Source organism: Bos javanicus, chromosome 15 (genome assembly GCF_032452875.1).
Source record: "Bos javanicus breed banteng chromosome 15, ARS-OSU_banteng_1.0, whole genome shotgun sequence".
NCBI classification, from domain to species: domain Eukaryota; kingdom Metazoa; phylum Chordata; class Mammalia; order Artiodactyla; family Bovidae; genus Bos; species Bos javanicus.
In genome coordinates, this window is record NC_083882.1 from 52519443 (window position 1) to 52547155 (window position 27713).

The 27713-nt window shown below is 54.3% G+C and overlaps 1 protein-coding gene across 3 annotated transcripts; it reads right to left on the reverse strand.

The window, feature by feature from the left end:
- Positions 1–27713, reverse strand: STARD10 (StAR related lipid transfer domain containing 10). 3 transcript variants are annotated; one of them, XM_061380756.1, is made up of 7 exons: positions 27593–27713; positions 22893–23203; positions 3965–4112; positions 3251–3354; positions 2496–2613; positions 669–721; positions 1–421 (listed from the first exon to the last, which is right to left on the reverse strand). In XM_061380756.1, the coding sequence occupies exons 2-7, from the start codon at positions 23097–23099 to the stop codon at positions 176–178; spliced, it is 876 nt and encodes a 291-aa protein (XP_061236740.1). In that variant the 5' UTR covers positions 23100–23203; positions 27593–27713; the 3' UTR covers positions 1–175. The 3 variants fall into 3 exon arrangements, with proteins under 3 accessions (XP_061236740.1, XP_061236739.1, XP_061236741.1); XM_061380755.1 differs by lacking the exon at positions 27593–27713 and adding an exon at positions 24372–24467; XM_061380757.1 differs by lacking the exon at positions 27593–27713 and adding an exon at positions 23598–23693.

Below are 27713 nucleotides of genomic sequence, written 5' to 3' on the forward strand. Positions count from 1 at the left end.
TGAGGCTGTGGGATCATTTATTGGGGCTGTGTCCAGCCAGGCCGCAGCTCCAGCCTGGGCCCGAGCCCAGCGTCCCCAGGAGGCGCAGGAGGTGGGAGAGAGGAGAAAGCGGGGGAGGATCCGCCGCCTCTGGGCTCCGCCCCGTCGTATCGCCGTCCCTGCCATGGTGCAGCGCTCAGGTGAGCGAAGTGTCGTCATCGCTGCCCTCGCCGCCGGCGCTGCCTGTGCGATCCTCCCGGCTCTCTGCCACCGCGCTCTCGTCGATGTTCTCCAGCGAGTCCGCATGTTGCACCGACAGCTCCGACAGCGCCAGGCTGGGCAACGAGCTCTGCTCCGGGTGTAGCCACGGTTTGAAGTGTGGTTGATGCTTCTGCTTCCACTCAGGGTATTTGACGCACGCCTTGTACATCTTCTTCATGGCCTGAGGACCGGTTGTACCGCCGGATAAGGGGTGAGCTGGGAGCGGGACTAGGCCTTCACCACGCCCGCTCCCACGCCCTCCAGCGGCTCAGACCGCTGTTCCCAGGATCCTGACTCCTGCTCGGGTTTCGTAACCCCGCCCCTCAGCCCTGGCCCCGCCCCCTGACTCCCATTCCCGGACTCCATCCCTGTATCCCAGAACGCTCTCCCCGAAACCTCCACACCCGCCAAGTCCCATGGTCACTCACCTTGGGAGCCAGGAACTGAGAAGATTTATTCACCACCCATTTGGGTAAGGAGCCTATGAGGGCAGGAAAGGGTAGTGAGAAGAAAAAGGAAGCAGCAGCCGTAGGGATTCAAGGATCCAGCCCCCCACAAACACACACACCAGCTCCCTTACTCCAACCTGGGGTTTCCAGGTAGAACACACTCTTCTCCATAGGGAGGGGGCAGAGTGAGGCAAGTCCTGTAAGACGTCATCGACTTCACTCCCTCTTTCCACCTCAGACCAAGGTCCTCAGGCTCAACTCTCCACCTCTACCACCCTCCACCTCTACCACCCGACTGCCTCTGCCCTCTGCTGAGTCCAAGGGCTGCATGAAGGAAGACCACAGGGTCCAAGGTGATCACAGGCCACACATGAGTTAAAATCCTGGCCAATCAAGCTTCTGCCTGCTGCCTCCCCTCAACTCACACTTACCCCCCTTTTCTCATACCCAGTCCCACTATCTTGAATGGCCCTGATGCTCATCCCCTGCTCTGCCTATCCTTTTAAGCCCCCTGCTGCATGACCTCTTCAGCCTGGCCTGACCTGGAATCCGTGGCCCGATTCTCCACCCGCCTCATCCCCAAGTGTCTGCTCTGCCTCTGACACCCAAAAAACTCACTCAGTGAGGTGCTGGGGAGCTCTAGGCCTGGGCCAGTGGACCCTCAGTGATGCTGGGGGGATACCCAGGCAAAGATGCTCAAGAGCCTACCCTTCCTCTAGTCATTCATTCATTCCCTCACTCACTCCACAGTCACTCAGTGACACCCACCCTGGACCAGCCCTGGGGACCCAGAGAGGAACTCACTGTCTGGGGGAGCCCGACAGTGTGCCAAGTGCTCTGCTAGAGGGGGATGGGCCCACAGGGCAGGGAGCCAGCAGCTCCTCTGGGTATCAGGGATAGAGGAGGTGAAGCAGCCCTGGAGGGATAAGTAAGGGCAGAGAGGTGTTTTAGGCTGAGGGAAAGGGTTGCTTAGACAAGTAGGAAGGTATAGCTCTGAGAAGGGACTGGGAAACCTAGGGAGGGGGGCTTAGACTTCACTGTGAGGACAATAGAAAAACCACAAAAGGATTTTAAGCAGAAGAGAGTCACAAGGAAATAAGTCCTTTGGAAAAAATCTGTATGGACAGACAGGGTGGCTGAGTGTGGAAAGAAATGACAGATTCAGGAGCTATTTAGGAGGTAGAATCAATACTAATTAACGATTTGGGAGCTGACATGAGGGGACCCCCCACAACCACCATGTTTTGGGCATGAGTGACTAGAGGGAAGAGACTCAGGAGAAGGGACAAGTTAGGGAGGGAGACAGTTCAGCATTGGACACATCGAGCCTCAGGTCCTAAGAGACATCCTGAGGGACACATTGAGGAGGCCAATGGCCACCGGGACCTGGATCTCAGCAGAGAGATATGTGGTCACCTAGCCACAGAAGCCTGGGGAGTGGCTGAGCCCTCCCAAGGGAAAAAGGACTGGGGTCTGGGAAACCCAGACCTCCAGGATAGAAGCCAACAAGACAGAGGGGGAGTAGCCAGTGAGAGGGGAGCAAGTCAGAGCATGGGGGCATAGGAGCCCAGGAAGAGAGCTGTAAGCTTCATCTTGGGGCAGTGACTACCACCTTGATCCTTGCTTTTCAAAACACTATAAAGTCTCAAACTTTGGCTCAAAGAATGTTTTGGGTACAGATGCCCCAAAATACAAAACCCCTCTTAACAGAGGCCCTTCTGGATCCCAGTAGATCAACTAGATCAAGTCCCATCGCCGTGGTATAGGGAAGGATCCCATGATGGGATTCCAGGGCCAAGCCCTCACCTTTGGGGTCCACCTGGGCCAGGTAGGTGATGACGCAGCTCTTGGGCCCCGTGCTCTGGATGAGGTAGCCCGTCTGGATGGACACAGCTCGGACCAAGTCTTTCCGAGGTGGGTATTTCTGGGGATGGAAGGCACAGGGAGGTGAGACTCAAGGTGTGGGAAAAGGTGGTGTCTTTGTGAGTACTAAATACACACACAGAATTGGTTCACATGCCCTGGCATTGACTCCAGGCCAGGCCTGATATCAGGGTAAGAAGAAAGAGAGGAGTCGGACTAGGTCATCATTATCCCTCTAAATTTCCTCTGTTCCCCTCCAGAAAGACCCCAGTCTGGGGTGAGGGTTTATAAGTACACACATGGGTGTGTGCATACACACACACACACATACACACACTCATCCTTTCCCAGGCCACCTGCACTTGCCTGTCCTGCCTGCCATGGAAATCAAAACACAGCCTCAGGGAGGGCCAGGGGACCCTACCTCTCACTCCTGTTCCCTTTTTCCCAGCCAGCCCCTCCCACCCACTTGTCCAGAGTGATGGTCCACACTCGTCTGCTTAAAAGCCCCAGCAGGGAGACGAGCCATTATTCTCACTGTGTAGGTAGGAAACAGGGATAGGAGGCTTTGTGTCTGGACTGAAGTCACAGGGAAGTCTTGGTGGCAGCCAGGGGCCTCTCCCTGGGCTAGGCCTGCTGGCCTAGCCCTACCTGGTACCTTCCCCTGCCCACCCAGCAGGGAAGGCAGGTTGACTCACAGGATGTTTGACTGAGTAGTTCATAATGATGTAATCAGTGCCCATGGGCAGCCAGGAACGGAGGGTGATGACATCACGATTCTTCAGGGGCTTTGGACACCTCCCTGTGGAGGGCAAGGGACAGTTCAGCCAGACTACTAGCCTGCCTGCCTGAAAGGGGGTGGCAAAGCCCAGAGACACAGGGATGCTTGGTTAACTGCCGACTCCCCCTGATGTAAACTGGGACCCCAGACCTAATTTCTGGAGCTAGGAAGGAGACAGAACAGCCCCTCTCCCTTCCTGCATCCAGCTTCCCCTGCTCCTCACCACCTCACAGAGCCCTTACCTTGCTGGCCTGATCAGTTTGTGTATGTGAATGTGAGTGTAGGAGAAAACAGTGGTATTATTGTGTCTCCCTGAAGTGTGGGTAGGTGGGTGAGTAGGTGGCATGTGGCTGTGGGTTTTATACATGACTCCGTGCAAGTGTGTTTGTCTGGAATGTGCATGCATGAACATGGGAGTGTATGTGTGTTTGTAAGTACTCGTTTCTATATGCTCAAGTATATGGGAGCGGACAAGGATTCAGGGAAGGCAGCCCTACATCTCTACACTCAGGTCTCTGAGCAGCCTGGCCCCGGGAGTGACTGTGAGGAGGGAAGCAGGTAGGAAGAGGCTGGGCTGGAGGCCTGGGTAGAGGTGGAGGGGGCTGGGATTGGTGTGCTTGCATCTGCTCACAAGAATAATAGCCCACATCAGCGTTGACTGTCAAGCGAGCAATGTCGAAAGTTTCAATGACGTTGCTGTCCCACTTCTTGCGGTATTCAATGTCATGTAGGACATCGTAGAGTGTCTCTGCTGGCACATCGCGGCACTCCATCCGACACTGCAGATAGACACATGGGTTGTCAGGGTCACACAGGGCTCAAAGCGCTAATCAGGATAGGAAGGCATGCAGGCAAAGGGGGCGGGGGTAGGAGGAGAAGGAGGACAGGGGGGAACAGACACCTCTGAAGCCAACATGGACTCACCTCTTGCCATGAGCCCCATCCAGCCCTCCCAGAAGCCACGTGTGCCAGACAAAGTTAGCCTCTGCATCTAGACACTATCTCCCCCATCTCAGCCCCCACCAAACCTCCCCATTCGTCCCGGTCTCCTCCTCCAGGAAGTCTTCCTGAATTACCCAGCCAACCTTCTGGACTCCTATACACTGTGCTCTCCTCCTCTTTATCTGTGCTCTCCAGGCCCCTGAATTTCATGGGCAGAGGCTCAGTTGATTCAGTACAGGGCCTGGCATGAGTACATGTTAAATGAAAGCATGAATGAATGAATGCCTAAATGGATGTCTTTCCCCCATGGTACTTATCACTGGCCATACCATTTGCCCTCCTTTCTTTTTTTACACCATCTTTTTGTTTTGTTTTTGACCCCATCATGCGGTATGTGGGATCTTAGTTCCCCTACCACAGGTCAAACCCATGCCCCCACTTCAGTGGAACACAGAGTCCTCACCACTGGACCACCAAGGAATTCCCCCAACAAACATCTTTGAATTCTTATTACTTATTAGCCTTGTTCTCAAAGAGCTTTCCAGCTAGAGAGAAAAGAGCAGAGGAAACCTTAAAAAAAAAAAAATTTAACCCACACAATAACTCTGCCAGATAAGAAATCCAAAGAGGAACTTAAGGCTCAGAGAGGTTAAGGAACTTGCTCACAGTCACCCAGTTGATAAGCAGCAAAGCTGGGGTTGGGACTTCCCTGGTGGTCCAGTGGTTAAGACTCCACCTTCCAGTACAAGGGGCACGAATTCTATCCCTGGTGGGGAACTAAGATCCCACATGCCACAGGGTGTGGCCAAAAAGTAAAAAAAAAAAGCTGGGACTTCACCTAGATCACACGTCCAGAAAGCAAATAAAAACAGAACCAGGTTTCATTAGATTTACACTCGGCAAGATGAAACTCAGTCTATATCCTGTTCTGTGATTTTTTTTTTCACCCGAAAGCCCAAACCCCAGGATCAAGTTCCCCTCGGCAAATGGATGAATTCTATTGTGTAGCTTAAAAAAGTTTCCGAGAACTGGGTGTTTAGACATACTGCTGCTGTTGCTGCTGCTGCTGCTGAGTTGCTTCAGTCGTGTCCGACTCTGTGCAACCCCATAGACGGCCTCCTACTAGGCTCCTCTGTCCCTGGGATTCTCCAGGTAAGAACACTGGAGTGGGTTGCCATTTCCTTCTCCAGTGCATAAAAGTGAAAAGTGAAAGTGAAGTCGCTCAGTCGTGTCCAACTCAGCGACCTCATGGACTGCAGCCTACCAGGCTCCTCTGTCCATGGGATTTTCCAGGCAAGAGTACTGGAGTGGGGTGCCATTGCCTTCTCCGTTAGACATACTACTTTCTACTAAAAAGTAAATACATGCAACCATATGAGGGAGGGGTCACATCGCCTTCCCCCTAATCTTGTTAGGCCTTGGCCCCACTAATGGTGATGAAAGGACAAGGAAGGACACTACCCATTGAGCATTCTAGGCACCAGTGAGCTCATCAAGCCCTGGATATGCCTCACTTAACAAAAATACAATGGACAGAGGAACAAGTTAAGTGTCACCACAAGAATACAAGACAAAGCCAGATGATGAGACATTCTGCAGGGCTGCTGGTCTAGTCTTTCTACACGTCGATGTCATAAAGAAGGGACTGAGATTTATAGGACAAATAGCCAGATAGAAAGTGCAGTCCTGGATTGCATACTGGCTTGGACACAACAGCAGAAAGGACACATTTGGGACAACTGGAGAAATGTGAACATGATCTGAGTATTAATTAGATGTGCTGAAAATTTACTGAAACAAAATTGTGGATACTGCTGCCTGAAGAAAAAGCAAGTTACAGAATGGATGCATGATTTAATCCCATTTTGGGGGTCAGGGGTGGGGGTGGAAATCTATGCACAGAAAAGGCCTGGGAAGCTAAGGTATTAACAGCGGCAATCTCTAAATGATGAGCATATGATAGTTTTATTTTCTTTTTGCTGTCTATATTTCTAATTTTCTAAAATATATAGCACTGCCTCTTCAATAATGAAAAAAAATTAAATAAAAAGATTCCCCAGAGATCCTGAGAGGTGTGCTCACCACCTGCCAGGTACTATCCTAAGTGCTTTCTACACACTATCACTTTGAGGTGAGGCCTCATCTTAGTCATGAACACTGAAGTTTGGGACTTCCCTGGTGGTCCAGGGGTTAAGAATCTGTGCTCCCAATGCAGAGGGGCCTCGGTTTGATCCCTGGTCAAGGAACTAGATCCCACGTGCCAAAATGAAGACGGAAGAGCCGGCATGCCACGACTAAGACCCAGCACAGCCAAATAAATAAATAAGGGGAAAAAAAAGAAAACTGAAATTGAAGAACAGCTTCATACTGAAAAGACTCACTGCTTCCCCACCCTCTGTCTGCTTTTCTACTCCACAAGAAGGTATGACTAGATTCAGTCACTTCACCAGCTTCAGCTCTGTGCAGAGCACAGAAGAGTCAGAGATGAATCTGAGGCCTGTCCTTCAGAGGCTTCCAGTTGAGAGGGGAGACTAGTGTGGAAATGGGGAGGTGCCCAGACCGTCCAAGGGGACATAGAGGAGGTGGTCAGCTGTGTGGGGTGAGACGCGGGGCATCAGGCTTCCAGAGAAGCTCAGTGTGTAAAGTAGGCATCCAGCAAGAGGCCGCGACAGAGAGGACAGAGTGGCCTGTAGGCCAGCTGAATGAGCTCCATCTGCTCCAGTGCCCAGGGTGTGCTGCAGCCTAATACTCAAAAGGTCCTGCTTCCAGGTCTTGTTGGAGAAATGTGTGATCCTGGGACTGGGTGGGAGTACGTATAGGAGGAGCCTGCAACGTCTTACTGTGCCAGAGAGTAAAGACAGTGTATTCACAAAATGATAGGGACCTTGCCTAGCAGACACAGGAGCAGGTGTGAAGGGCTCCCCACTGGTTCCATAACCAACTCATCAGGGTTTGCCAGTTTAGCACTGAAAGTTCTTATCCCAGGAAACTGCTCAGTCCCAGGCAAACTAAGACAGTTGGTCCCCTACCATGGGCGAAAGCTGGGCCAACTCATGTATTAAGGTAAATAATGATAGTAACAGATTATATTCCACTGATTAAAATAGGAAACCAAAGTATATATAGGTATGAATAAATAAATACATTGAATGTTTAATGAGGAATAGGGTATTTGCAGAGTTTCAAAGTACCTTCCCATCAAATCAGTAACTTCACTTTGCCTGGCAGATACCACCTTAATCAAGTAATCAAAGGGAACGTCATTAGTGACAGGGCAAGTTGCGACTCAGATGCTTCCTGGCAGAATGCAATGAAAGATGCATGATCTAAATCTCATCATGAGGAGGACCGGACAAACCCTACATGAGGGGCTTTTACAAAATATCTGGCCTCTAAGGGTCACGAAAGTCAAGGAAAGACTCAGGAACTATATCAGACTAGGAGAGACGAATGGAACACAAGTGAGTGAATAAATGAGTGAGTAAACAGAGCGATGAGAGGGATGCGATGGAGAAGATGGCAGAGGCTGCATCTGCATCCTCAGGAGCACCCAGGCAAGTGTCCGCTGTGTGGCGACACACAGGTCCAGGTGCTGCACCGGACGGTCAACGCACACACCCACCCTTCACCCCCAACTTCTCCACTGTGCTGCGAAACAGAAAGCCGAGGCTCAGGAGAGGAAGCAACCTGCCCAAATCATAGAGCAAGAAAGCAGCAAAACTTAAAAACCGGATCTTCCAATACTCTTAACCCTCAAGGAGCACTCACGTGTGACTTCTCAGGAAACCAGAACTTCTCTAAACCAAGTTTGGAAGCTGGTTTGGCTTTGCAAGTCCTCAAATGTGTAGTCTCAGGCTGTGAGTGTATGAAGAGGGAGTGACAACAGAATTGTGCTTTGTAGGTTAGCATCCACCCGGGAAGTCCTCCTCCCTCAGGCCAGCCTCAGTGCCCCCAGGGCCTGCTGCGCCCACGGCTGGGTGCACACTGAGAGAGGCCCTCTTGTCCCTCTGGACTGCTGTCGTTCAGGACCTGGGGCCTCGCTCTGAGACAGCACGCAGCAGGAGGAGCACGCAGAGCACAAGACAGAACAGGCACCAAGCTGAGCATAAAGTCTGTGTGATATTTTATCTTTAAGATAAAGAAGGAAACTTCAAAAGTTTCCCATGCTCATGGTACGTTCCTCGGGAGGAAGGTCGGCTGCGGGGCCTGCTGGGAAGGTGAGAACCCAGGCTGCGGTGGTGGCACTGCAGGTAAGGAGACTGAGGCAGTCCAGGTGACCAGCTTGGCTCTGGGCCTGCCTCTTTCCACAGCCCCCAGGAGGCTGCATGGCTGAGCCAAGAGAGGTCAGTTACATCCAGCGTCGTTCCTGTGTGCAGCTGCAGCCGCCACATGGGCAAAGTAATTCTAAGAGGCTTCTGGAGGGCTGGGTGGGGGCAGAGGTGAGTCATCAGAGAGCACCTGGTGGGCAGGGCTGTGACCAGAATCCATAGCCAGTGGGCCCTGGGCAAGTCAGTCACTTTGGCTGGACACCTGGGAGCTCCTCCTGGAAACCATAACTGAACCGGAGGCAGTGCCAGAGCTGCTCAGCCAGGGAGCAAGCCATGCTTGGCTGCAAAGCTCTTACGGACTGGTTTACTGCAGGAAGTCTCACATGCAATCATTTTACAGCTGAGAAAACTGAGGCCCAGAGGGAGCAGGTGACACCAGAGAAATTTTTAGACTCTGTACCCGCTACACTCCACCAGACTCCTTGATGTAGAAAATTGAGATTGCCCAGAACCCCCACAGAACCACGGTCAGAGGGAATGGACAAGCAAGGAAGGCCATCAGGGTGACACCTGCACACTTTGAGTCTGGTAATCCCAGGTTCCAATTTCTACTCCTCTCCTTAGGCATGAGATTTAGTTCGTTTGAGTCTTTGTTTCCTTGTATGAAAAATGGGGATAATGAAAATACCTACCTCATGGGGATGTTGTGGTCAAATTAAATGAGATAATATATGAGACAAAAATGAGCTCCCTGGTAGCTCAAACAGTAGAGAATCTATCTGCGATGCAGGAGACCAGGGTTCAAGCCCTGGGTTGGGAAGATCCCCTGGAGAAGCAAATGGCAACCATTTGCTTTCCAGTATTCTTTCCCACAGAATTTCATGGACAAAGGAGACCAGCAGGCTACAGTCCATGGGGTTGCAGAGAGTCGGACACAACTGAGCAACTGACACTTTCACTTCAACGTATGCAATATGCCTGGCACGTGGCAGGTATCCCCCAAACCAGTAGCTGTTATTACTTAAGCAGGCTTCCACAAGCAGCCAGGCACCCTTCCATAAGGCCAGGACCACAGACACGTGCATGCATCTCTTTATATTCTGGGCCCCAGGTGCTCTCTGGCCTCACCTGGCCCTGCCCTTCCATCCATCCATTCACTACCTTCTGGAGTATTCTGCTGCATGCCAGGCCTACAACTGGGCAGCAGGGATGGGTAAGTAAACCACACCTGGGCCTTGCCCCAAAGAGGGCCCATCAAGTGGCAAGTGGGAGAGACGGGGACATAAAACCCCAGTGGAGAATGAACTTGGCAGGGGGTATGGGAACTGTGGGATCAGAGGGCAACTGAACCTAAACAGAGCTGAATTGCTGAAAGAGGAGAGAGGGCATTTCCAGCAGCAAGACTGGTGGGTGCAAAGGCCTGGAGGCTTGAATAAATCAGTACAGAGCAAGATCCAGGGCCATCCCGGTGTCTCACTCTCCTCTCCTCCTCTCTCCCACCCCTTGCCCTGTGCTTCTCTGGCAGATGGTCCAGTAGAGGAGGGAAGTGTAGGGGGGAGGGACTGCAGTATCTCCCAGGACCCAGGGAGATGGCTGACCAAAGACAGAAGAAAAGAAGTCAGGTCATGTCCACGGGGCCGTGGTGTGACCTTGAGGGTCAATGGCCAGGGCAGGAACAAGGAAACTGAGACGTGGGCAGATGGATCCCAGTCTGGCTCAGACACTGAGACCTCACACAGCAGGTCTCCAGTATGCTTGCCTGTGGAATAGATGGGGCATACAGATTATCCCAGAGTCCTGGGGACTCCAGAGATAACCTCTTCCACTATTCCTCTTCAGTTTACCACCAGGGGAGCTGAGGCCCAGAGAAGGGGAAGCAGTCCTTTGGGCTCCGAAACCTCCCTCAGGCTGTGCTGACTTCCCACCGTGTTGCATTTGAGCAGTTTTGTTGAAGAACAACTAATAAGCACATCAGCCTCTCCCAAAAGAACCATATTAAACACAGAAGCAGCACTCCTGACCAGGGTGGAGCACTAACTATCAAATCAATCACAGCCCCAAGTAATAGAGCTCAACAACCACTATCGAGTGCTCCAAATCACCAGTTCATTATCCCACAAAGGAGACGGCAGCACCAGACCGTGGACCCCACAGAGGCTGAAATTTAGGTCAGACCACCTCTGCCAGCTGTCAAGGGTGCCAAGGTGCATCCTGTGCAGACACTGTCTCTTACCCTCCCAACACTCTGATGGATATTATCAAACCCCATTTTACAGATGGAGAAAGTGAGGCTCAGAGAGGTACAATGACCGACCACAGCCACAAAGCTAACAGTGGTGGAGCAAACCAGAGCCTGGGGAGCCCAACCCGAAAGCATCAGGACTTTATGCTCCCCTCCTCAAGAGGCAGGACTGAGCCAGCAAAAGCAAACATGCTGGCAACTGGAAACTGCCTTAGTTAATTGGTGGTTATTATGAAGTGCTCACTGTATTCAGAAGGACTTGCTGACCAAGGAGGGCAAAGCTCAGCGATTCTTCCTCTGAACCAAATTCCTGACTCCATCCTCGGCTCTCACTGGGCTGAAAGGCAGGGCCATGCTTTTTCTGAAGCCCAGCCCTGGAGCTCTGCACTTGGAAGTCTCCTCTGAGAAGACTGGAGCATTGCATTTCCCTCCCAGGCTCACACTCACAGCAATTCCAGGCTGTCTGGTCAGACAGGCCTCTGCCCTGCCACTGCCTGCCTGTGTGGCCTTGGCCTGGGCAAAGGACTTCAGTTCTGAGTCCCAGTATCTTCATCTGTCAAACAGGGATAATCCTCCCCTCAGAGTAAAGCTGTGAGGATTAAAGGAGACTTACACACCAAGCCCCCAGTGGCAGCTGCCCTGCCTCCAGCCTTAGGCCCCCACAGTTTTCCCTGACTTTGCAGGCCCTGCCTGCTAACACCAAAAGGCAGGATAAAGGAATAGGAAGAAAGCTGAAAACAACAAGAATACCCCAGATCCCTCCACAGGCTGGATGGACAGGGAGAGGGTGGGAGGACCCTACCCAAGCCCACAGGTTCCACCCTCACAGCCCACCACCAGGCACTGCCCTCACCGTGTCAGTCCAGGTGCTGAAGGACGCAGAGACTGGCCCAGGGCACACGGCACAGGAGAGGCTCTGTGCTAGCAGCCCCTCTGCCTTGGCTGTTTCTGCTCCCAGTCCTCCTCCCCGGGGCCGCTCACCGCCTGCTCGCTGGCTTCGGGGCCTTCCACTGCCCCTCCCAGAGGCCCCACAGGGCCAACATGAAGCCCAGCTGCTAGAGCACCCGCCCTTGCCTCTGGGTTTCTGGGGCCTCAGAATGGAGACCGTGAGGCCTTCTCATGGCCGCCCCAAATCTCAAGAGCAGCTCCAGGGCACTGACACAAGGGACCAGGGAAGCAGAGGTGGAGGTGTGCAGGAGGAGAGAGGTCCGCTGAGGCCTGCTTTCCCAAGACGGCCACTCGCTGGTTCTTCGCTATGTTGTCCTCACACTTGAGCCTGGCTGTGCCCTGCCCACGCAGCCCACCCTGTCCCTGCACTCTGCAGGTTGGTCTTGGGGCCTGCTCCTCCGCCCACTGGCTCCCTTCATCAGCAGCGCTGTGATGCACTGATTAATCTTGGCCCCTTGTTCGTCTCGGTGTCCCCAGTGCCTGGCGTAGTTTAGTAAAGAAACATTGCCTGAATGGAAAGAGGGACAGGTGAGCCACCAAAGATGCCAAGCCCGTGTGAGCTTCTCGACTTTTAGAGCTCTGGGCCACGACTGGTGGCCCTCAGTGCTCTGTGGAGAAAGAAGGAAGGGTCGTTGTGAAGACCTCCTGGACGCTCATCAAACTCTCTGGCATGTGAGGCTGATTTCTACTTCTACCCTCATCCTCTTATAAAATGGAGTGTAAGTGGGGAGAGGGGGCAGAGACTAGTTAAGGGAGGTTCTGGGACTTTCTGTAAGACCTTTAATAACTCTGATTTTAAAAAAGGGTAAGTTAAATCTGTACTGAAACATCAATTTACCCTGAGTAAATTAGCAAAAATATACAAAATACCCACTGCCCATGAGGATATGGTAAAACTGTTACCCAGTTGGTGACAGCAAAAGCTGGTTCCACTATTCTAAAAATCAATTTGGCAAATATTTTTAAAATCATAAAAATGTATCTCTTAACTCAGTTTCTGAACCTCTAGGAACTGAAAATTTTACTTGGGGGGTGGGGGTGGGATAATACAAAATAAGAAAAAAAGTTCTGTTACAATATTCATGACAGTAATATTGCATTTGTAATTAGCAGAATATATTGGAGGGCAGCCTGGAACACCACCAACAGCAGGGCCTGGTTAAGAATGATTCATCACCTTGAATATTATCGCCCCACTGCTGAGGAAGGACAGTAGGGTCCCTCTGGACAGGGGCAGGGGCAGGGGCCCCTCCAAACCCAGAAGAGGCCTGGCAGGCAGCAGCTGCCAGTAATGTTCCTGAATTAATAATTCTGTAGCAATGCAAGAAATTTCCACAGATGCAGTGTTAAATGAACAAAAGAGGACACAAACTTGTATCTGTGCCACAGGCTCGATTGTATATAAATTATCTACATCCTCGAATGAGAGCTGGAAGGAAACAGGGAAAAGTTTTACTCAGGAATTGAGGCTGGCTGTGCCTCACTTTGGGGTTCTTGTTATTGTCGGTACAATAGAGTTTATACAAGATAAAGAAACTATATATTTTTTCTCTAGGTTAATAGCGTTGGTCCAGAATCCCAAGGGCCTTGTTCCCTGGACCTGGGAGCCTGGATTCAGCTGAGATGGGCCTGACGTTGCCCAGGATGATGCTGAGCTGCCTTGGAAATGCTCTGTGTAGTACAGCCATGCTGAGAGTGGAGCCAGAGGGGACTCAGAGTCCTTCCATTCTCAGCCAGGACGCAGGCACATGCCCTGGGGGCTCAGGGCAGGGACAGAGAAAAGTAGGGGGACGCAGGTACAGGGAGGGGCACCCTGAAGCAGGATCTTATAGGATGTATAGCAGATGGCACCCTCGTGTAAGGATAGGGAAGAGGCTCCTGGTAGAGCTGCTGGACTGGAAAGGGCCTGGACTGGCTGGGGGAAGGACAGAGCTCATGCGGTTCCACAAGGTAACCCGAGTGAAGAAGGATGGAAGCGGGAGGAAATGGAGCTGTCCCTTGGGCACCTCAGACTGTTCATTCATTCATCCATTCAGCAAACGTTAACAGCGTGCCAGCTCTATGCCCGGTGCTGTGCTGGGGCCTTGCAAATTCTCCTAATTCCATCCTCTCAACTACCCAGGAGGAGGGAAGATTAGGCCCACTTGTAAATGGTGGCTGAGAAAAGTGAAGAACCATTCAGGAGCCCAGTGTGACCCAAAGTCGACTGCTAAAGTTGTTCTTTAAGATTTAGGCTCTGCTCTGTCAAGGACTCAAGGAATCCCAGGTGGGCCAGCACTTGGCCAGATAAGGCCTGTCCCAGGGGATCCCCGCTAGGGACTGGGCTATGGAGGCAGCCTACAGTGAGGGGAGCTGGAAGCATGCAGCAGGTTTGGTGTGGGCCCCTCACAGGGTTTCCTTTCCCCAGGTTCTGGCTCAGAGTTCTCATCTGCAAAATGACTAGACAAGCCTCTTCTGAAGGGAAGAGCATCTGGCACCAGACAACCTCAACCCATCTCTATGAAAGTGTGGCCCTCCTGAGACTGGTGGGAGGTGGTACTGCATGTCTATCCGAAACACAGCTCCCAGAGGCTGCTCAGGCAGGCCGAGCTAGGGCCCTCTGCTGCTCTCCACCAGGGCTGAGTGACTCAGCCCTACTGTGCCTCCATCCCCCTGCCCTCCCCCTAGTCTCCAGCAGCCTCCCTGGACCCTCGCCCCTGCCCCCCAGGCCTCCTCTGAGGCACACCCTGCTCTGACCTCTGAGAAGCTGACCTCCTGGTCTGGAGCTCCTGCCACTTTGTTCCAGCCCTGGGGGAGGTGGGGGAGCCTGACAGAGGAGGGAGGCCTGGGAAAGAACAGAGTGGGTGGGCCTGCAAGAAAATAAAGACCGTTGGGGAGATGAGTGAGACAAGACAGGGGCCAGGGCCGACACACAGACAAGCAGACAGAGACAAACTGGATAAACACTTCCCAGGGCTTCAGGGGCCGCTAGCAGCCTCCCGCGCCCAGAGCTCTCTAGGAAGCTCTGGACTGCATCTTCAACAGCTTCCTGGGCACCACCCCCTGCACAGCCCACAAAGCTCACCCTGACCATGTTCACTTTTGCTGTATTACCCAACCCCAATGCCCACCCGCCTCTGCTCCCCTCCTGCGCCTGGAACCTGGGATTCCGCTTGGCCATGACCTTCCCAACAACCTCCCTTTGCCAGACTCAGGCAGGCCTGACCATCCTTGCTTGGACCACACTGCAGCCGCACCTTCAACACTGGTTTCCTGACTTCCAGGTCGAGCTGTCACCTGCGGCCAGGAGCTTCTAAAACCCAGTGATGGGAATTCCCTGGTGGTCCAGTGGGTTAAGACTCTGTGCTTTCACTGCTAAGGCCCTAGGCTCGATCCCTGGTCAGGGAACTAAGATCCCACAAGCCATGTGGCACAGCCAAATAAAATAAAAAATAAAACCCAGTGATGATGGCACTGCCCAGCCTGAAAGCCTCTGCTGCTTCTCCCGGACTTCAAGATCAAACCCTAAAACGTCCTCCCCACTCTGGCTCAGCCTCCTCTCCTTCCTCACCCTGAGTCCGCACCCACCAAGACCTGCTCAGCCTGCCACCTAACTGCTGTTGGGCCCCCCAGGTCTTACCCAGATACTACTGCCCTCCACCATGCTGTCACCCACATCTCCCTTGGCCTGAGGAGTCACGGAAGGCTGTCACCATCTCCATCAGTCTCCCCACTAGGACTTCAGAGCAGGACTCAGGTGTGATCCATCCCCAGACCCCAAGCACCAGCACAGAGGCTGGTAGAGTGGGTGGAGGCATGAGAAGAGGTTTGCTGAACAAATAAATGACTGAGACAGGAAAAAAAAAGGTGGGGGGGAGAAAAGGGCAAGTAGAGACATACAGGCAGAGGTAGTAACCATCACAGACAGGGATAGAGTCACCCTAAGGGGAGACTTGGAGACCCAGAGCCAGGCCCAGAGGCAAAGACAGGAGGCTGCAGGGAAGCAGGCAGGGGAAGACCGAGGCAGAGCCAGAGCTGAGCTGGGGGGGCGGAAGCCGCTGGGAGACAGCTGAGGAGACATAATTGGATCAGAGACAACTCTGCTGCAGTGAGGGGGTGTGACTCACACACACAGAGTAATGCCAGACACAGAAACACACACAGTCTCACACTCAGAGGCACAGACACACGCAACCTCAGGTGCACGTACAGACACACACACACACATTCAATATGGATTGAATGACCCTTATCAGGAGCCCTGCCCCTGAGGGGCTCACAGTCTACCCAACCAAGGACCAGATCATACACACAGGCACCCTCAGTCCAGCTCCACACACACAAGGCCCAAATATAGAAGGCCAGACAACTCCCATCACATCATCCTGTCTTCATAACACACAAACACCATCTGGTATCTTATGCTTGTCTCCCCCTCAGGATGTAAACTCATGACAACAGGGTCTGATCTGTTTGGTTTGCCACTGAATTCCTGGATATACTTGGTGTATAGTATGTTCACCATATAGTATGTTGAATGAATGAAGACTGGAGACACACAAGGGAACTCCATCTGCTCTGGTTGTCAGGCCTCTGCCTTCAGACTTAACACTTCTCTGGTCCAGTACCAGGCCCAAGGCAATCTAGAAGAGTCCAAAACTAGGAAGGGGGCATCAAGGAGAGGCTGGAGGGGATTCTCAGAAAGCCAGGGTTAGATGACAGGAAACTCAAAGAATGAGATTAAATGGCCCAGGCGATGCAGAGGACACCAAAGGTGGGATTTACCCCTACTTCCCATGGAGGAGGAAAACTTGCAGGCATTGTTCAACTGCCCCAAGACAGAAGGATTCTAGACACAGGTCGGAAGCAACAAGCAGCTGCCTTTGGGGAGCCAGGCTGAGAGATAGGGAGGCAGTTGTTATACTAAAGCCCCAGAGAACAGCTCCAGCTGCCCAGTGCCACCTGCCCAGCCTCTCTTTAACGACAAGTGAGAGGGGTCTGTATTTGGTGTGGGACCCACCACTAAGTTCTGGGCCTGATACTTTCCTCCACGGCCTGTGTTTCTGCAGCTCCAGGGGTCCTGGAGCATTGAGGCCAGACCAAATATGCTTGAGAAGACAAAGTGAAGCACGGGGGCCCAGGCACCTCAAGCCCAGTGCCTGGTCTGAGCACCTTTCCTCTCAACCTGTTGAGGGGGCGGGTGGGGGTGATGCTCACCTGCCCAGGTAAGGGGTAAAGGTAAGAGAGCAGGGAGGGAATAGAGTCTCTAACTCCATTGGTGGTTGCTGGTCCCTCATTAACAGACTGGAGAGGTCCAGCTGAGGTCCAAGATCCCTAAAGAGTGCCAGGCCTCCAGGGTCATGGCACCCACAGCCCTGGCTCCAGGTGCCTCTACCAGGCACAGAGACACAGGGGAAGAAAGAAAACCCATCTGTCTCCAGGACTGCCTCCTTTCTCTCATCTCCTGAAACTTTAAAGACTCTCGGCTGGAAACTGAGCTGGGGTTCGTTAAAGTTTAAAAGCCAGAGGCTGGGGAGCTGGTCGTGGAGGCACAGAGCCAGCCTGTGGGCCTGAGGGCTCTTCTGCGCCCAGTGTGGACTGACTGAAGGCACCCCCCCACACCAGCTCCTTGCTCCCGGGGGCTGCACAGTTTATCCTATCTCACATCCCAGCCTGCACAAGAGTTATGCTGTAACCACCATGTTGTCCCTTATCCCTCCTAAATCTTTCTGGAGGCAATCCCGTGCTCCACTCCCCACAGGCCCTACTTTAGTGCAGGCCTTGGCATGTCTGTGCAGACAAATAGAGCGGCATCTTCCTCCTACCACCCACCTTGTCTAAAACCCTCCCCAGTAGCCTAGAACCTTCGGGACCCAAATTCAAGAGCCTTGATCTAGTTGTCTAATCCCCTCCACCCCCCTGAGTTCCAAACCCCACAATATACCACCTGCAGTTCTAACATTGCCCTGTTTCCTTCCTCGGGGGCCTTTACATAGCTCTTCCTTTGTATGAAATGTTCCCAGTGCTGTCAAACCTGTACTCCTTATTCTCAACCCAATTCCAAACCGATCACCTGAGCATTCCTCCTCTGAGAAGCCTTCCCTGGTCTCCAGGGATGGCTCAGAGGCCCCCTCCAGGTCTCTGCAGCTCCTGTGACAAGTGTCTGTTCCAGCATCCTGATTTCCCTCTTTGTCTCCAACCTGAATGAAGGGCCCAAAGATAGGCAGGCCAGCACAGCTGCTCGCATGTGACAGATGAGGAAGCTAAAGCTGGGGCAGGGGCAGCAATCTGCCCAAGGCCACATGGCCAGGACCCTGAACCCTGTTCTCTCCCCCTGTAGGAAGGACCTCCAGGAATACCTCCCTAAAGCCTCCAGCCAGCTCTGACCTTTCCTGTCTCTGATTTCTTCCACCTGAAGATCCAGACCCCGACTTTGGGGGGCAGCTCTCTGGGAGCCCTGTTTCTTAAGGACAGGTCTGGACAACTTCCTCCAGCTGCCCCCAACACCAAGTCAGAGCTAGAACCATCCAGGAATCCAGGCCAGGGGTTATCAGGACCTCAGCCTGGACTCGGAAGCCCCATCTGGGGACCTCTCAGACAGCACAGACCAGCAAGGCTTTAGCTCTCCATCCTTACCCTGTGTCCAGTACTGCAGACACCCTCACCATGGCCTAAGGCCAGGCTCTACAAACCACCTGCCCAGCATCTTTCTAGAGAAATAGGGAAACTGAGCCCCCGAGGGGGCAGAAGCCCAGCCTAAACTTGAGCTCACCAATCCAAACCCCTAAAACCTGCCTCTGCCACCACAGATAAGAAGACTGACCCAGAAAGGTAAAGTGAACCCCGAGGTTACACAGTAAGGACCGGGCTCTTGCTTGGCTGGGACCCCTCCAGGGTGCCCTCTCACAATGACACAGCACAGGGAGAACTAAGGCAGGAGAGAGGGGTGGGTTCTGAGCGACAGGGTCCAGGAGATCGAAGGGCCCAGTGGTGCTAATGAGCAGGCCCGAGACACTGAAGTTATCCTGGCCTTGGAGTCTCAAGGACCTGGGTTCTGATCCTGCCTCAGCCGCCTTCAAGCTGTTTGACTGCACAAGTGAATTCCTGCCCTGAACCTCAGCTTCCACATCTGTTCAATGGAGTTCGTAAGACACTTGTGAAGATTCAGTGGAAAGACATGAAGAAAATCCCTGGCCCTGTGACTGTCTCCACCATCCCCATGACCCTTTTGAGTCCCATAGACCATTAAGAGTAAGAAGGGTCCTTGGAGATCCCTGAGATGATCCCAAATTTCACAGGGGAAGAAAAAGAGGTGCTGAGAGAGGACAGGGCTGAGCACTAGCCTAAGAGCTTGGAACCCAGGAGGCTGTGGTATGGAAGCAGGTGGACAGTGAGACAGGTCAGAGAGGGTCACCAAGCTTTCTCCAAAGGGGAAGAGGAGCAGTCGTAGGACAGGAAGTCAGAAGAGATAGGTCCCCACTGCTCAGCTTCCTGTGGCAAGAGGAACCTCAGGTTCTCAGCCATGCTCCCCCAGGAGACTTCATACCCGTGCTCCAGCCAAGGCCCTCAAGGCCCCTACTCACTGGGACCCACTCCTGCCTCAGTCACTTGCCTGTGAATATCTGCCTCACGCAGTGGGCAGGGAGCCATCTGGAATTGTCAGTCTCTCTCCACCCTCTGGAGGTCTGGCCACCCTCTGCCTCTCAGGTGGCTAGGTGCACAGCAGGATCAGAGAGTACGTGAGCATCAGGACAGGACCAGGCCTGCCATGCCATGCCATCCCCGGCTTTCTGTCCCCTGTGCCTCATCCCTGTCCATGGGACCCAGCACAGGTACTGAGTCTAGAGGCTCTTGGAGCCAGGAGAGCCCCATGGCACAGATGGAGAAAGAGCCCAGAGAGGGCAGGGATGTGCCCACAGTCACACACAGAGCAAAAGAACACCATAACCAGGACTGGACCTCAGCCCCTTCTCCAGCTGGCCCTGCTTAAATAAATGACAGCCCCCTGGTTTCCCAATTCTCTCCTCTACAGCAGTTCTGAGGAAGCCTGGCCCGGGCACTGAGAGACCTGCATTCAGGTGCCCAGGAGCCCCCTGCCCTGGGCCCAGGATCCATGTTCAGCATCAGCCTTTGGGACATGGCCTGACCTCACAGGAGGCGGTATCTGCCTCCTATTTGGTGCTCAGAGCACTATGCAGGTGTGGGACCAGGCCAGACCAGAGGGAGGGAAAGGGCAGAGGTGGCCTCCAGCAGCTCTGTCCCTTTCTTCTGGCTCCAAATGCTGGGCCAGAGCCACAGTGACTTCCAGGAACCTCTGGACACAGGGGTAGGGAGAAGATAAGTCTGGGAGAAGGGAGGTGAGGTAGAGGAAATCAATCAGGTAGGCAGCTAGGTGGCTCCTCCCCCATGCTAGATTCACGTGCACAGGGCATGTCCAGCGGGCAGCTGGCTTTCCCAGCTCAGGGGGCAGACCAAGAACCGGCTGCAGGGAGCAGGGAGCTCAACAAATACCTGTGGTTGAGTCCCAGTCTCCTGGAGTGACCCTGGGAACTCTGGCTTCAGACCTGCCGTGTGACCTTGGCAAGCCACTCCTCTTTCTGGGACTCAGCTTTTTCATTTATCAACAGGAATGGGATAATGAGAACACCATGTCCTTCAGAGAGTTACCAATGGGGTCAAATGCCAAAATGTTGACAAGATGTGAGCCCAAGTGGAGAGAGGCAGCGGCTCTGGAGCCAGGCTGCCCTGGGTTCCACTCCTGCCTCAGCTACTGTGTGACCTCAGGCAAGTGACCTCACCTCTCAGCCTCAGTTTCTTTGTAGCTTGGAGATAAGCCTACTACTGCCCCGGACTGGTCTGAAGGTCAATCAGGCAATGGAGACAAATGCTCGATTCAGAGCAGGGGTTCTTATCGGAAACAAGATTCCTGGAGTCTTGGGGATGGGGGAGCTTGGAGACCTCTGCCTGTCCCCCAAAGCTCCACGTGGCTGTGCTGAGGGGATCCGAGATCTCGAGATCACCTCCCTTCCCTGAGCCAAGGCCCAGCACCCTCCTTAGGCCCCAGCTCTGCTCACCTCCTGGCCCCAGCCCCCTTCACTGTGGGGAGCACAAAAGGGAGAACTAGGCAAGGAGGCTAGAGATCTGGGTTCCAAGCCTGGCTTGGCTGGGGCTTGGCTGTGTGAGCCTGGGCTAGCCCCTGCTCCTCTCTGGACTTGCACTCCAGTAAGGAGTGAATTTGAAAGGGGGATTGCAAAGGCACCTCCAACCTCTGCTCAGTCTGATAGGGAAGGAAGGTCAAGTGTACGCCCTAACTATAAGCCAATAACACCACAGTTTTCCCAATCCCCTCTACTCTCAAGGAAGAACACCTGACAAATCTGATATGGCCACAAGGGGTCTATTGTGGAGGTCTGGCTTCCAGACTCACCAATTCCAGTCCTGGACTGGGCTGGGTTTATTCATTAACCAAGCCAGATGGAGGAGGCAGCTCCACTCTGTTGACACAGAGGGTGGGAGTCCCAGGCTCAGTTCAGACTTTCCCCTACCCTTCCTTCTGGAGAGTCAGCTTGATGGGGAGATTATGCTTCCCTACCCCATGGCACAGGCCAGCCTAAGTCTTTCCCAGGTTACAGGCAGGAAAACAACCTTTTTCTCACAACAACTTTGCTCACTTTATATTCAGTTTGTTCCTTCATTTGTTCCTTCTTTCCATCTTTCATTTAACCAACATCCCTGCTGGGCCTGTGTTGGAGGCTGAGGACTCAAAGGATAGGATGTGTCCCTGTCCCTGGAGAGCACTAAGCTGGAACATGCCAGTGGCCCTGCCCTTCCCCGCTCCTCAGGCTTAGACACAGGTCCAGCTCTGGGGAAGCCCCCGGCCCAGGGTCCTCAGGCCCGGGTAGAGAGTCCCGGAAAGGGAGAAAAGGAGACAGACGTGGGAACTGGGAGAGAAAAACACAGATAGCCAGGGTGCAGACAGAGAGTCAAGAAGGGAGCAGGGAAGGCAGAATGGGTGAGCCAGGTGCCTACGTGGGGACAGAGGGACAAAGCTCTAAATGACTAAGACAAAGTGAGACAGAAAGGCTCAGGGTCAGGTAGGGAAGGTCAGACATCTGTGGCCCTGTTATGAGGCCCTGATGCCAGAGCTAAATCCGAATCCAAGAGCAGGTCCCAGGCAGGAGGGGCTGGAGAGGGGGAGGGCAGGCGTGCTCTCCAAGTCCACTGCTCTGCTCCCACCTCTGCCGGCTTCCACCACAGAAATACACTTCTCCATGTGTTTGAGAAGGAGAGCGGGAAGGCTGAGGCAAGACAGAGGGGAGGGCACAGTCTACTGCCAGGAGCCGCGGAAGGGAGATCTGCTGCCTTGAAAAGTGGTACTCACAGCAATGCCAGATGTGTTGTGTTGGAGGCAGTCACTGAGGCCTCTCATCAGAGTCTTCACTAGCCTATCCCCCATCTAGTCCCCCAGGGGAGGTGGGCTCACAGGGTCCCAAGCCCCAAGCCGGCCCTCCTTCGACAAAGAGAAGAAAATCATGGGGTTGTGAGGAGTGGAGTGGATGGCTGTGAGAGAGGCCAGCTATGCCTGCATCTTCCCTGCCTCTGCTGGCCTACACCCTGGTCCCTCCTCCCCCAGCCTGCCGGCCCAGCCTGGCCCTGTGTGAGGCAGGGACATCTAAGCCCTGCTTTCAGGATCTGCCATCCAGGATCCTGAGTCCCTGCAGGAGATACTCAGGGGACAGCCAGGAGGGAAGAGGGAAGAGCAGGGCATCAGGCAGGAAGAAGTGCAGAGAGTGTGGAATGAGACCCAGTTCAGGCTGAGAGAATCAGGAATTCGGGACTGAAGGGCTCAGTCTCCCACCTGAGATAACTCAAGTCAGGACCTGATAAAGGCTTCAAGGGCAGAGGGCTCCTTGAGCAAGACCATTCTCCTAGGTGGGCTTGGCAGCGGTCCACCTCCCTGAGCAGGCAGGGGCTGAGTGAGTCACACCCCCTGTCTCCAGGCCTCAGCTGGCCCATCTGTGAGCTGGGGGCTTGGCCAGCAAACTGTGCCTCCTGGGTTCTCGCAGGAGACTCTGAGGTGCACAGCCAGGTGTCTGTACCCCTACTGGAGGACCGGGAGACTCCCAGTCAGAGGGAGTCAGGGCGCAGTGCCGGCTGCACCTGCTGCGGGGCCACCCTACCTTGATCTTGTGCAGGGTACGATCCATCTCCACAGCCTGCACCCACACAGACACACCAGCTTTGCTGTAGGTCAGGTTCCAGCCCGCCTCGGCCTCACACTCTGACCGGAAGCTGCGGAAGTCCTGGTCGTCGGGCACCTGGACGCTGTCGCGACCCAGGACTGGCCGAGGCCCCGGGGGCTCTGGGGAGACAGCTGACTGCTCCATGGGGAGGCCCAGGGCCCTGGTCCTGGTCCGGCTCTCCTGGGTCCTCCGCGGAGGCTCCGACAACGTCGACGCGGCTGCAGATGCTGACGCCACCTTCCAGGGACCTGCAAGACCGGTTTGGGAACCGGAGTCAGAACGCTGCGGGCGCGCGTGCGGCTGTCCGGGGTCCTGGCAGGTAGCGAGTTCGAGAGAGGCAGGGGCTGGCCCCCTGGCCAGAGCGTACCGCCGCCACTGGGCAGTACGCCCCTCTCTCTCTCCGCAAAAGCGCGACCTCAGACCGCCGGGGATGGGAGCCGGAGTGGGGGCTGCGTATCGGGGTGCAGGGGAAGCCCGTCGGGACCCGGGGGAGGCCGGGACCCGAGGTGACGAACGGTCCGGTGGGGTCCGCGCAGCGCTGGCCGGACTGGTTCAACTAACTCGGCAGCGGCGCCGGCGCGGGAAGCGCGCGGGGCCGGTGGTGGGGGCGGGGTGGGGCGCCCACGGGGCCCGCAGGCTCACCTGTGCCCGCTACTCGCCGGGGCCAGCCGGGGCCAGGGGTGCGAGCGCCTCTGCCGCCGCTGCCGCCGCCGCTGCCCGGGCGACCGGGGCCGCGCGGGGGTTCTAGGGGGAGGAGCAGTGGGTCCCGCCGCCCGGCCCCGCCCCGCGTCCCCCTGCCCCGCGGACGCCCCCCCCTCCACCTTCCTCCCTCCCCAGGGGCTAGGCTGGGGGCTTCGGGGGCTCCGCTCGCCTGCGCTTGGTATTTTCCAGGCTGCGGAGGTACAGCTGACGGGGCTTGGAGCCCCGCCCCACCCCGCCCAGCCGGGTCCTAGCGCCCGCCCCCATCGCCCCCGAAGAGGACCTGGGGACCAGTCCTCAGGCAGGGGTTGAGGAGGGGTCCAAGATGATAGGGCTCTGAGAGGAAGAGCGAGGAGGTGCTAGAAGAGGGATCCTGGAAGTTAATTGTGAACGCTTTATCTCCAACACCTTCCCACACTCACAGGTACACACCTCTGCAACAGCCTACTTAAGACACACAAGCAGCTGTCCCTAGAACCACCCAGAGACATCCCCACACCACACCCCTCAGACCCAAAGATGGGCACACTCCCACCACAATCAAGAGCCCACAGCTTGCCTCCCCTACCAACCACTGGCCTCAAGGTTCTCAAGGTGGCTAGACTTGGGCAAAATCTCCACTCCCATCGCACTCCCAGCTGGGAGCTTTAATCCTCCTCCAGTCCCGGACTCTGGTCCTTGTCCACCCCTAGTCCTCCTGCGCACCCCTGTACACACCTCCCATGGATTAGACTAGGCTTTCCAGAGCATCTGGCTCCAGAGCTCTGGGGCTCCCTGGCCCTCCCCAGGCAGAGCTGGCCAGAGCTCCACAGCCACAGGGGAGATATGTCCACCAGCACTCCAGCCACCCCTTCCAGCCAGAGAGACTGCTACCTGCCCCCTGGGTCCTAGTGCTAGCTCTGTCTCCAGCTGCTCTGTGTTAACTGAGGCCAATAGCTCAATTTTTCTGAGGCCAGGCCAATATGAGTGTGGCAACAGGCCCAAGGCTGAGCATTCACTACCCTAGTGACTAGGGAGGGCTCATCGTGAGCTCCCCTGGATGGGCAGCTAATAGGGCACAAGTGCCCCATCACTTGCCCAGTGTCATCAGTGAGTACATGGCCAACCTGCCAAGATCCCAGATCTCAGCCTCCTCCCACCCCAGGGTTCCCTTGGCTCTGGCTGCCCCATCTCTCTGGGCCTGAGTTTCCCATCTGTAGAATGTGAGCATCAGAATGTATAACCTCCTAGCCTCACCATCCTCGAGCTCTAGGATGGAACAGCTTTTCTTAAAGGTGCTAGAGAAAGATGAGGAGTTGTCACGGTGGATTCACAAATAGAGGTGTTTCTTCCTCAAGTGCTTAGGGCTCTGAGACATTTGTGAATCAGGCCCAATTTTAAAAGTCAAGGGGGTGAGGAGGGAACTGTGATGGCAAGTCACCCCAAGGGGCATTCTGCAAAGTAAGTCTTGTAAAATGAGTTGCAGGTCCCCATGTTACCCTGGATCTCCAGTGTGAGCAGCACAGTCAGATAATCATCCTTGGCTCTTCTAACCCACATTCTTTAAGTGTGTGGTACTGGGTGGCCTGGGGGTGGGGTGGGTGGGGGTGGGCTCTGGGTTCAAGAGGCCAGGGCTCTGGCTCCCTGCTATACACATCCTCTGCCTTCACCACAGCCGTAGGCAGTTCACTGCCCCTCCCCTGGCTTCAGTGGTTTTATCTGACAGCCTCATACCCAGGCTGATGAGAGACTCAAAAGAGGGGTGTACAGAGCCTGTTTTGTGAACTGTAGCCTCTGGGGTCTGCCATGAGGAAAAGGGAGAGGAGCACTGGCCTGGTGGCTTCTGCCTTTTTAGGGCCCCAGTGACACCCATCAGCTGACAGCCAGGCACCAGGACTATACACCTCTCGTCCCCATCGCCTAGTACTGGGAGGAAGAGATAAGGCTGAAGTGACAGCAGGAGATAGCAGTGAGGACAGGCTCACAGGGCTTCTCCACCCCCGAAAGCACTGCCAGTCTGAGACACACAAATTCAGGGAGGTAGTGATGGCAGAAATCAAATCAGCACTCAAATCCAAATATAGATTAACCAAGAATGAATCTTTTGGGTCTTGGGTCAGAAAAGGTGGGTGACCTGGTACCCCTGGGCTCAGGTGGCCATGCCCTGGGCTCAACCCTGCCTGGAGGTTTAGGCCAGGCTGGCTGGAGCATAAGTCCTCCTTCATCAACAATTTGCCCTTGCAGGCCCTCCCAGTCCCCCAGGAATTTAGGTATCTCTGGCTCAAGGGTTCATAACAACCGCCCGAACATGCCTGGATCAAAGCAGATTCATATCCCATCTCAAACACCCCTGAGCAGCAGACAGAAGGCTAGGAGGGCTGGGATGCGTGACCTGGGGGAGGAGCCTGGAAAGGAGTCCTAGGATTTGGTGATAATGGCACCCCACTCCAGTACTCTTGCCTGGAAAATCCCACAGGCGGAGGAGCCTGGTAGGCTGCAGTCCATGGGGTCGCTACGAGTTGGACACAACTGAAGCAACTTAGCAGCAGCAGCTTCCCACAGCCTGGAAGTGCATAGTGGCTGCTACTGTTAAGTCACTTCAGTTGTGTCCGACTCTGTGCGACCCCATAGACGGCAGCCCATCTGGCTCCCCCGTCCCTGGGATTCTCCAGGTAAGAACACTGGAGTGGGTTGCCATTTCCTTCTCCAACGCATGAAAGTGAAAAGTGAAAGTGAAGTCGCTCAGTCGTGTCCAACTCTTAGCGACCCCATGGACTGCAGCCTACCAGGCTCCTCCATCCATGGGATTTTCCAGGCAAGAGTACTGAGTGGGGTGCCATTGCCTTCTCCGGTGCAAAGTGGACCTGGGTTCAAATCCTGTTGATACCATTTCCTAAACGTGTGACCAAGAGCAGGTGACATGTCCTGTCTGAGTTTCAGTTTCTTCATCTAGAATAATAATACCTACTCTCTGAGAATTATTGCAAGGAAAAGAGTTGTATACATGTTGGTTTCATGCCCAAATTACTAAAAAGAAGGGGAAAGGTAGGGAGGAATAAATACACTGTTCAAAAACGGCATATTTCCTACAAAAAGTGTTAAGGAAATACCTTGATAGGATGGTTGTTAAGGTTCTCATGAAAGAGTAAACAGTGGAAAATGTTGGCAAAGCATGACCCTGTCTGCCCCTGCAGCCCCTGTCCCAGTCACAGGGGTCAATAGAAAGTGGATTGGGTGGAGGTGCCCTTCCGGGCCCCAGCCCCAGGATGGGGACAACACCAAGCAGGACTCAGAGTCGGGTGGAAGGCGGGAGCATGTAGGAGAAAGAGAAGGTGCTTAGCAAGCTGAGAGGCATCATAAGAATGCGAGGAATCATGGCCCAGGGCGCTGAGCAAGTGTGGGTTTTACAAGTGCCCCTCACAGAGAGAAGCTGAGGTGTGGGAGGCATAGGGACGCCCCTAAATTAAAGTAAGACAGAAGCCATCTGGGGACCACAAGTACCCGGTAGGACTCCCGGAATGGGGTGGGGGGTTGTTTGGAGATATTCACACCAGTTCTTGCTCACTGACCCCTGCCAGCTGTTGGAACAGAGTCAGGACACCTGCCTGGAGCCATCCATGACCTGGTCCATAACACTGCTCTCTCAACTCCCCTCACTGAGCTCCCATCAAGACTAAAGACCTGCAGACTAACATCACCTGGCCACAGCCCCTAACTGTACAGATGAAGAAACAAAGGCCCAAGCAGCAGGGTCAGAGCACAGATAAGATCTTAGGTCTCCCAGCTCCTAACCCAAGGCTCTGTCCGTGCTCCCCACTTATATGCCACCTCTTTCACTACCCTAGGGGTGACCTTGGGGGCAGTCACCACCTTCTTCAAGATTCCTCCCCTGCCCAAGTGTCCTAGACAATGAAGGGCTTCCATGTCCTGACTTGCTCCTGGTGCTCCCTCCTACTCACCATCTAGTCAGACAGACGGAGGGCTGCCTCGATCTCCCCTCTGGGAGATGAGGAGAAGGCCCCCCTGACCCCTTCTTCCCCCAGCTCCTCTCCTCTAGGGTAACCAGCCTTGCCAGTTTGG

Coding starts and splice junctions, on each gene's coding strand:
- STARD10 (XM_061380755.1), bottom strand. Junction 3,355..3,964: donor TGATGTGGGCTATTATTCTT/GTGAGCAGATGC, acceptor TGCCCTCCACAG/GGAGGTGTCCAAAGCCCCTG. Junction 422..668: donor CTCAGTTCCTGGCTCCCAAG/GTGAGTGACCAT, acceptor ACCGGTCCTCAG/GCCATGAAGAAGATGTACAA.